Raw genomic sequence first — 10378 nt, 5'->3', positions numbered from 1 at the left:
GAAATTCTTCTGCTGAAATCCTTCTGCTTAATTTTCAGCAGTGACACTCTGAGCCCAGTTGCAACTTTTGATGCTCCCTCTTCCTCTCAAATGTGCTGACCCTTTGTTTCCTTTGAAATGGCAAGCACGAGTTCCCTGTCTGCAGTTCAGAGACAGGTCTGATGGAAGCCTGCACTGAATTTCTAGGAACCCAGGGTTTGGGGAGACAGTGACCCCTTGCCATTCCTCCTGTTCTTTGATCTCCTCCACCACCTTCTCAGCGCAGCGATGCAGAAAAGTCTGGGCTGGAACTCAAACCTGGAGTCTGCTCCCCACTGAACATTTGCTGACATGGGGATCTCGGCTCCCTGAACTCATTTCCTCCTCTCTGGCACATGGGTAGCTATCTGCCCACCTGACAGAAGGGTACAGATCACTGAGATAATCTATATGAAAGCACGTAAGACACACCAAAGATATATATGTAGGGGTGTAAACGTGTGTGCCCACAATGTTTATTCTTCGTGGCACAAAGAATACTTATAATACTTACAATTCTGTATTTTAACACTTAAATGCTTAATACTTACTTACTTATTAAATACTTAATCACTGATTGGATAATTCGATACTTAACACTTAAATATTGTAATAGTTAAGAATGTCTGTGGGCCGGCTCCAGGGCGAGTGGTTAAGTTCGCCCGCTCGGCTGCGGTGGCCCAGGGTTTGGATCCTGGGCGAGGACATGGCACTGCTCGTCAGGCCACGTTGAGGCGGCGTCCCATATCCCACTACTAGAAGGACGTGCAACTAAAATATACAACTGTGTACAGGGGGGGTTTAGGGAGATAAAAAGCAGAAAAAAAAAAAAAGATTGGCAACAGTTGTTAGCCCAGGTGCCAATTTTTGAAAAAAAAAAGTCTGTTTTTTAAATGTGGTACTGCGATGAGTCCCTTCTCACTAAACTATACCGCATCCTTTTTTAAAGGGCCAAATTCTACCTTTCTGTTCCTTTAAAAATAATTGCTAATATTATAGTGATATTTTATTCATTAAGTGTTTAACGAAGTGTCTGTAGAAAAACTGGAATTGGTAGTTGTCAAATTGATTGACTCAACTGAGATGAAATTATCTCCCTATCAGGGCCCCCCCCCAAAAAAAAAGAAAGAAAGAAAAATAGACAAAATGAGAGAGTGGGACCCTACAAAGGGACTTTTATTATCTCGTGTGTTTATATTGTGAGAAAGAGAGATCCGCAAAGTGTTATGCATACCTTTATAGAAGCATTAGAAAAAAATGAGAGGAAATTAAAAATTGTTTAACGGGGACCAGATGTAGGTAAAAAAAGAACAAAGCAGTTAACATCTCGGGTTAATACTAATAAATTTCCCAGAAAGTGAGACCTCTTTCTCCAGCAGTAAGGGTAAGCCAATAATAATGGAATCCAAGCGGCCTTTCTTGCCTTCCTTAGAGAAAACGGGAAACAAGTTACAACTTATTTTCTGAAAAATCTTCACACAGTCCTGTGCCAGCAGCCGAGGGGGAGGCCGGTCACCCCTGCCCCGGGTCCCGTCTGGGAGGGGAGGCTGACGGCCATGCTCCGCTCCGGGCCGGCCGGGGCTGCAGAGCCGCAGCGGGGCGGGAAGGGTCAACGGGGCACATACTTTCTCGGAATCCACCCGCCCGGGCCAGCTTGAGCAGATTTTCTCCTCCTTCGCAGCCCACTTTCTCCGCCCACCCCCCAACTCGGACCCGGGCGCCCCCACGCCTAACTTGGGGGTGGGCGGACAGCTGAAGCGCGGCCCGGAGCGGCCGGTCCCCGCAGGTTCTGCCGGGCCGAGCACAGGGGCCTGGCTGGGGGAGGGGTCTCCTGGGCTGGGGCGGGGGTAGGGCAAGGGGGAAGGGGTAGGGGAGGGGAGGGGAGGGGAGGAGAGGAGAGGGGAGGGGAGGGGCCGGGGGAGGTCGGCGGGGGTGTGTCCCAGGGGCGGGCGAGGCAGCGAGTGGCCGGCGGGGAAGCGACAGACTCGCGCTCTGCGGAGGGTGCCCCGCGCTCTGCCGGGTCCCCCGCGCGCGGCAGCGCCTTTCTTCCCCGAGCCACCGGAGCGGCGCCGACGAGATGCGTGGCGGCGGCGCGGGGGTCGCGCTCCTGGCCTCGCTGCTCTGGGTCGCCGCGCAGTGCCAGCAGAGAGGTGAGCTCCGGTCCCCGGCCCCTGATCCCGGCGGGCGGGGCGGCTGCGGGACAAAGCCAGCCGCTTTGCCGCTTCGCCGCTTCTCAGGTCGGTGCGCGCATCCTAGTTCGCCTCCGACCCGGGGCTCGCACACGTGGGTCTCCCGCGCGGCCCCTGGAAAGCGTCTCCGGGCCGGGCCGCGGAGGGCTGGGGACGCCACTCGTGACGGACGCAGCCCCCTCCTCCGAGCCTTCGGCTTTATACTCCTCGGACCCTGGGGCTCCCACCCTCCGGCTTTTGTGGTCCAGGAGTGCCACTGAAGAGAGCAGTGTGGGGTAGCGGGGGTTGGGGGCGGGAGCGTCGGAAGCGCGCGGACCCCGCCAGGGTCCCCGGCTTTCAGTCCCCAGGCTACTAATCTGGCGCGGGGAATGGATGGGAACGGCGTTCTCCCGAATGGCCTTCATTGTCCCGGGGTGGAGAGTCCGGTCGTCCGCGGCCGGGAAAGGGCGGGCTCCTCGGGCCCCGCGCGGCCCGGGTGGCCTAGTGGGCAGAGACCACGAGGAAAAGCGCCCCTCGCCAGCTGTCCGGGGCACAGATGTGCCTTCCCAAACCGCGCTCTTTGTGCAGCCCCCGAAGTGGCCAAGCCGGCCATTCCCCGCTCAAGTTTGGCTCGTGGCCCCGCCGGGGTGAGGGAGCCGGCGGCGAAGGGAGGACTTTGCAGGCTCGCTCGTCGCACGGGTGCCCTGGCGCGTGGCAAGGTTGAGAACAGAAATCCGAAGCGAACTTTCAAAGCCTACGTCAATGCCGAGAGAAGGGGAAACTCTCCTTCCTTTCTGCAGACAGCCCCATGCCCGAATCGACCCGTAGGGCTCAGTCTTCCCAGCGTCGCTCCTTGTTGGCGAGGCGATCGCAAAATATATGTTGAAAACAGCTTAACGTATGCAACACATGACAATGGACCCATTCCCACAAATACACATTTCATTAAAAAAAATACAGGTCAAAAGGCAGGCGGAATGCGAAATACCCTCGTGAGAAAAATGTGTGCTGAGTTGTGAAGTCTGCAGGAACGAGGCCGTGTCATTCATTCAAGCATTCCCGGGAGAGCCCTGCACCGGAGCCGGCGGCTCGGCTTCGAATAGCCCGGCGCGGGCTGCGCGCGGCGCCCGGACCGAGGGGCTTGGGTCACCGCGGAGGAAAGCAGCCGCCTTGGGCTCTGCGGGCCCAGCCCGCTTCTCTCAGGTTGATGAAGGTGACCGGTCCCGTTTCCCACGCGGCGGAGAGCGAACAGCGTTACTCGGCCTTGTTGTTCTAGGAAATTGGAAGGCCTAGCCCAAGGAGATGCCCTGAATGTTTTCTGTGCCCCTCAGGGCTCAGCGCTCGGCCTGGGCCGTGTGAATGGTGTGTGAGCGAACTGGGACCGCGTAGGGCTTTCCTGCTTTAAGAGACTGTGGAAAACCGCGCGCAGCTGCATCCTTTGAATCTTTCACCCCGCCTTCCACGTTCGCCGTCCCCGCCGGGTCTCCCGGCGCCCTTTCTAACGAGCGTCTGTGAGCGAGTTGTGATTTTCTTAAAAATAGTTTTGTGCCCCATATACAGCATGAGTGATTAGTGAAATGGTATAATCTGGTCATAATAAAATAATCCCGACCTGCATCATCACTGAGTTTCTATCTGGTGTTTATATTTTAAAAATGATTATTATCTAATAGCATTCCTCTTATTAGGAGTTCTCCATCATTTCTGCCGTCTCTCTGGATTATCTGACAACTCATGGTATATGACCCGATGGCTCAGTTTCCTTTGAGATGTAATTTGTTTAAATTGAGCTATTCCTAAGTGTTATAGGAGGTGGTGTGTTTCTGAAAATAATACTGTGCTAAGTCCACAGCTGGCAATTATGTAGAATTATAGTGGCTTTACAGGTTGGCCCATCAACTCTTCTGTTTTAAACCATCCTTTTTTTTCCTAAGTAAAAATAGACCATTCCAAATATAGAAAAAAAAAAATCTATGAATAGAAAAAACTTCACTTCATTCTCAGGAATGACATAGTATCTAAATCCAGCACCTGTGTACTCCACAGTAAAGTGTGTGTGTCTAAATGGACTTCAAAAATGTATTTTTCCTGTTTGTAGCTGTATTCCCCAAGTAAAAGCCAATAGAAAATATTGATTTTAGTTGTTGGAAACAAGGATATGCGCAATAAAAGCATCGCTGCCCCCCTCCGACATCCCTGGGCCTTGGGTCCGTTCCTGTCTCCCGACATGAAATATAAAGCATACATCTGTAGTTAATCTGGGATGATCGAGAATTCAGATGCAGCAGGTCGATGAAACAAACATGTACACCGTTCTGCAGTGTCTTGTGCCACTCTCAGAAGGGCACTGCTTTAGAAGCTAGTACTCTAAAGTGTGTGTATGACTACTTATTTCAAGGTAATCATCCTTGAGACATGCTACCATTTTGTAATAATTCATTCATGAAGCCCTATGGATATTCATTATCATCTACAGTAAGTTTTTATGGGGAAATGACAAGATGTATCTTTAAGCTTTAGGTGTTTTATTCTCTGGCCTTACTAGCTGTAGGAAATTGGGCAAGTTACTTAACTTCTCTGTGCTTTAGTTTCACCATCTGTAAAATGCGATTGATAACGGTCCCTTCTGGGAGAGGCTGTTAATGATGCAATGAGACTGTAAGAAAAGTGCTTAGAACAGTGCCTGGCACAGGGTTAGCTCTCAGTAAGCGTTCTGCATGAGCATCATTATGACTGTCATGCACAGAACTGTTGGGGAGGCTCTCTTCCAACCTATAGTCTCTGGGATGCATAATTGTTTAGAAATTTGGAGTCTGGATTTGGAATCAAATAGTCTTGGGCTCAAATGCCAGACTTGCCACTTTGATGAGCCTGGGACATTGGTTGAGTTTCCTCACATCTCTGAATGTCGGCCTTCCTGTCTATAAAACGGATAGGATTAATGGCATTACATAACACATGAAAAATATTGATACAGTGATGGACATGGCATAGTGTCATAGGTGGGCAGTCCGTCGTGGTGGCTCTCATTGTTCCGCCTGCCCCGAGTGCTGGCTGTCCTGGACACCCCCTCTTTCATTGCCCACATTTGTTCCGTTGACTTGTTTTATTCGCCTCCTAAAAATCTATGCCATCCAGCTCCATTTCTTGTCCCTAATGCTGTCTGAGCTCAGGAATTGTTTGTTTTTCCCATGAAATACTGTTTCCATTCTCTCACTGGGTTTCCCTTCTGCTCTTCTCTCTCCTCAGCACTGCCACCACTGTTATTTTTCTGGAAACACGACCCTATGTGGGACTGCCGTCTCCCAAACCCTTCACTTTGTAACACACACACACACAAAATGATGTGGTGTGGATCACACTGGGGTTGAGCCAGGGAGGCTGGGGCCCCAGCTGGCCTGTTGAACCAGAGCTGAGGATCCTTCTCTTGGGCACACTTGCACCTCTTCGTAGCTAACCAGTGTTTCCCTGCTCAGGGGCTGGTAAATGTCAGAGCAGTCTCCGTGTGCGTCTCCACCCTGGAAAACCTTCCGGGCCTCCTCGGAGCTGCAGTATTTATCGGGTGCCTTCCCCAGACTCGGTGCGCACTTGGTTCCGTCCTGTTGTCTGCTTGCACCATGGTGAAAACGTTGGCTTGCCCCCTGCCTCGCCCACTGGCTTGGGCTTGTTGCAGGCAGGCACTGTCTTCTTCATGCCTGTGGTTTCATTGCTTTGCAACGTTCCCAGCAGTTCATAGCCGCCTATTCTTGTTGAGCCAAAATTGAAATTAATATCTTTACTTATTAATCAAGTAACTTTTAAAAAATATTTTTGATGGGCTGGCTCCGTGGCCGAGTGGTTAAGTTCACGCGCTCCGCTGCAGGGGCCCAGGGTTCGGATCCTGGGCGCGGACATGGCACCGCTCGACCGGCCACGTTGAGGCAGCATCCCACATCCCACAACTAGAAGGACCTGCAACTAGGATACACAGGATATACAGCTGTGTACGGGGGGGTTTGGGGAGATAAAGCAGAAAAAGAAAAAGAAAGAAAAAAAAGATTGGCAACAGTTGTTAGCCCAGGTGCCAATCTTTAAAAAAAAAAAAAACCTTTGAAAAAAAAATATTTTTGAGTAGGTAATCCATGCCCAAAGCACAAAATTCAAATGGTACTAAATGGTAGAGAGAAAATGGTTAAGTCTTGACTTTGTTACCTTCTTGTGAGGTAGCCACTTCTTTTGGTTTCTGGAGTATCCTTCCATAGATGTTTCTTCATGTACCTCAAAGGCAAACTCTTCATGAAACCTCCTTCCCTAACAGTACAAGGAAAGAACCTGCTATTACCTGACAAAACGTGGAGCAGTCTCCACGGCCCTTCCTCCATACCACTTCTTCAGTGTACCTGTTGCAGGGTGTTAATCCATCATTTAATGAATGTAGAGACTTGTAAACTTTCCACCTTTCAACTTGTCCCTTCCAAGATGGTCTTTGACAGAAAGATATTAGAGCTGAGTTTCCTTGATCACTTGGAATTTAAAAACAAGGTCAATTGATTTCATAACAGTGCGCTCCTTCTAAAAGTATTGTTTGCCATAGTGTTAATAAGCTATTCCTTAAGCAGTAAATAATTTTTAAAACTATATTTTAGGAGATTTATGACGTAGAGAAGTCAAGTGTGAGAATAATTCAATTAGAAATTTAGGATATTGGGCTGGCCCGGTGGTGCAGCGGTTGAGTTTGCACGTTCTACTTCGGTAGCCCGGGGTTCACTGGTTGGGATCCTCGGTGCGGACATGGCACTGGTTGGCAAGCCATGCTGTGGTAGGCGTCCCACGTATAAAGTAGAGGAAGATGGGTATGGATGTGAGCTCAGGGCCAGTCTTCCTCAGCAAAAAGAGGAGGATTGGCAGCAGTTAGCTCAGGGCTAATCTTCCTCAAAAAAAAAAAAAGAGAGAGAAAAAAAAGAAATTTAGGATAGTGTGTTATTTATTTAACCAATAAGTGCAGTTTATTACGGGGACACCTATGGCAGACACAGAAAAGTTTAATTTTTAGAAATAATTCCTGATGAATATAAGCCTTCACTATGAATACGAAAAGTTATCTGGAGACAACCAGAGAGAACTTTGGATCTTAGACCTTCGGTGAAGTTGTTAGTTACATTCCTCAGAAATGTTTGGATGAACAAGAGAAACTGTGGTCGCCTAAGAAAGATGTATGTAGCTTATTTACGTGTTTGCAAGTAATTCTTTTACTTGTTTTACTTCTAAAATACTAATATATATCCATGGACAGTTGAGTAAATAAATGCATTCCAAAATTAATGAGGAGAAACAGCTCCTTTATAGAAGTAATTTAGTTAAGGTCATGAACTTGGGTTCTGTTGGAACTTGCCTGCCAGGGAGCTATTTCAACACGAAACACCACGCTATAGCTGGGTTCATTGCGTTTTCCTATGCTTTATACTGAGGGTGACAGTCAGTGCCCAGAGAACGATTTAAGACACAGAATCCTTCCTCATGAGTTTTTGTTTTTCTCAAGGCTGCATCAGGATTGCTGCCTTTGGGTTAACTTGCTCTGGTGGTTTTGTGTCTGGCTTGGGGGCAGAAGACAGACAATGGAGGCAGTGAGAATCGGAATCAGCTTGGTGGACGGCATTCTTGCCTAGATCAGCGTTTATTTCAGGGTGTTCATCCAGAAACCATAGTGTGGAAGTACAGAAGATCCTGATTTCAGGCTGTGTGAGCACTATTTTTTCTCTTCTGAATCTGCCGTTTGCAGTTTGAATCTCTTCATTCCTGAAGCTGTCTTTGAGGTCCGGTCTGTTGGTCCAGCAGGCAGTGTGACTTAAATTCTCGTGCCAGAGAACCTGCTGGATTGCGGTGGGAATGTCAAATTTAGATCAAGTGAGTATTTATGGAAAGTGTCATCTTTTCCCTAAAGTAGTTCCTGCATTTTGTTTCATTGCTCTGTAATATCCTACGAGAACCTCAGGAAATTTTCTACAACAATAAAGGAGATGCTTAAGTTTAGCAGATCATTTTTAGTTAAAAGAGAACATTCAAAAGGGAAAAAACCTCACGCCACTGTGCTGATTATCATACACCACACGTTTAAATGCCTTCCAGCCTTTCTGTGGTGACAGAATTTTACAAACAAAAAGCTGCTCTCTTGTTATCTCAGGCCCGGCACAGGAATTCTTTCCTGCTCCAATGACTTGCCTCCCTGTTTTTCCCAGTTCAAGACATTCTTTCAGTTACCTTGGCTTCGTTGTCCTTTTCTTTTTTTATATCCCCTTATCCAAATTCTCCCTTTGAATTTTTGTTTCTTCTTTTAAAAAATGCCCTGATTTTTCACTTTTTGTTTCTCCCTGTTACCACTGTGCATGATCCCCCGCTGTCCAAATCACTATAACCCGCCGCTTTGAATCAGTCTGATGCTAGCGTCCTTTCTCTTAGTCTCACACCGCAGTTAGGCTGATGCTGCTAACTGGCTGCCTTCATACTGTGCCTCTCTGCTTCGTCTGGTCCCAGCTCCTGCCCTCCTGCCCACGGGCCATGGCCCTCCTCACCCCTCCAAATTCAGTCACAATTGACTCACTCTTATCCATGCCTTTCTCTATCCTGAACACCTCCTTCCTCTGTAACTGCAAGTGGCGATTGACTTTGAGCTGCATGATTTTGTTCACGTTACTCCCGCACCTGAATTGCGCCCCATCCCCTCCCTAAAACCTACCCCGTTCATCCATGTACAGCCTGCAGTTTTCCACCCCCGGACAGCCTTATCGTTGTGGCTTTTGTCACCTGTCCTGTTTCTGAATTTGCATTACATTTTGTGGTAAGTCGGGATTCCCATCCAGCCAGAGTTGCCATCTGGTTCTCTTTTGGATGGCTTGCCCAGAATGCCATCAGCCAAGGTCAAAAAGAAGGGACATTTTCTTTCAAAGATCAAAACCTTAGCTCCTAGCAATTTTTTCAATACACAGATAACTTGAGGACACGAGGTTTAGTGCTAAGACCAGAAGCATTGGCAGTGGGAGGACAGTATGGCCCACCAAGGCTCCAGAGGGAGCAAGCTTGCCTTAACAACCACAAAACTCTTACCCAGTCCCTGAAATGCAAACTCAGCCCCGAGTCCTGGCCCCGCTCTGGGCATGAGGTCCTCAGCCCCCTAGATTTCATACCACTGAGGGAATTGACATTCAGCAGGTCTAGGTAGGACCCAGAATCTGTGTTTCAGAAAACTTTATTCCCATTTTGGGCTCCAGAGGCACAGAGACCTTTCCAGTTGGTTTGGGTTTCTAGTTTAAATAATTGTTTCCAGAACTATCCCTTCCACTTGGCTTACTCTCTGTCCCTGTAGCTCTATGGGATGGTGGCTAGCACTCTATCCCCACCCCTCAAAATTCCCACTGGTTATCTTTAGGCTCTTTTATTCTGAATCTCTTATGCTGGCATTTCTAACTTTGTTTTTGTACAAAATATAGTTTTCCTAACTCTTCACAACTCCACCCCTGGCTTCCTTGGCATACTTTTGATTCATTCTAGAAATTTGAGGTGGGGAGAGTTTGAGATATTCACTAATGTGTGAAATGCCTTTGAAAGTTCACCCTGTGTTTCTTTAAGGGAGTTGCCATTTTAAATAGTTAATACCTTCTTGGGGTAGGAAATAATATTTTCTTGTAGGATTGTTGTCATTTCTATCTAGTTTTTCTAATTTTTTTGCTCATTCATTTATTTACTCCTTCATTCATGCACCAAACATATATTGGGACCCTGAGTCAAGGATGTACAGAGGCTAGTGTGTTTTGAGGACCCCATTTGCAGCTGCCTTCCTTACTGTGATTCCAGGCCACTTCCTTGATTTTGAAGAAGTCCAAGGAACCGAGAAGTACATATCTGTAGATAAAAAAAAAGTTCTACATAAGAAATAACAGTCAGGGAAGGAGTTGGGAGATTAAAGTCACGATGGTGTAGTCACCAACTATACTTTGCTTGCTGATTGCCATGTAAGTTCCCGTTGAAATGAGTAGGCCAAGCTATGGAGCAGGGAAGCGCTCTGCATTTGCTGGGGTTGCAGGATCAGCTTCTACACAGACACGTTGTTGACTGAAGGCGTTTCCTCAGGCCTCCTTTCTGCCATGGGGAACTCAGAAGAGCTTGGCTAGCTTTTCTGTGTGCTCCAGGAAAGCAGGCACAGTTAATACAGAAGCTCT

General features: G+C 48.0%; 1 protein-coding gene across 4 annotated transcripts in view; it reads left to right on the top strand.

Moving 5' to 3' along the window:
• The first annotated feature begins 1941 nt into the window (after positions 1 to 1941).
• Positions 1942 to 10378, top strand: part of LAMA1 (laminin subunit alpha 1) — a 147721-nt gene continuing 139284 nt past the window's right edge. For 2 of the 4 annotated variants that reach the window (XM_023647426.2, XM_023647425.2), the window contains exon 1: positions 1942 to 2168. In XM_023647426.2, coding sequence (XP_023503194.2) covers positions 2096 to 2168 — 73 coding nt within the window. In that variant the 5' untranslated portion in view covers positions 1942 to 2095. Of the gene's footprint in view, positions 2169 to 7643; positions 8070 to 10378 lie in introns of those variants that run through there. The other 2 variants (XM_070220562.1, XM_023647427.2) reach the window with 2 other exon arrangements.

The sequence above is a fragment of the Equus caballus genome, chromosome 8, assembly GCF_041296265.1.
Source record: "Equus caballus isolate H_3958 breed thoroughbred chromosome 8, TB-T2T, whole genome shotgun sequence".
Taxonomy (NCBI): Eukaryota; Metazoa; Chordata; class Mammalia; order Perissodactyla; family Equidae; genus Equus; species Equus caballus.
This window is presented reverse-complemented; position numbering and strand designations above follow the sequence as displayed.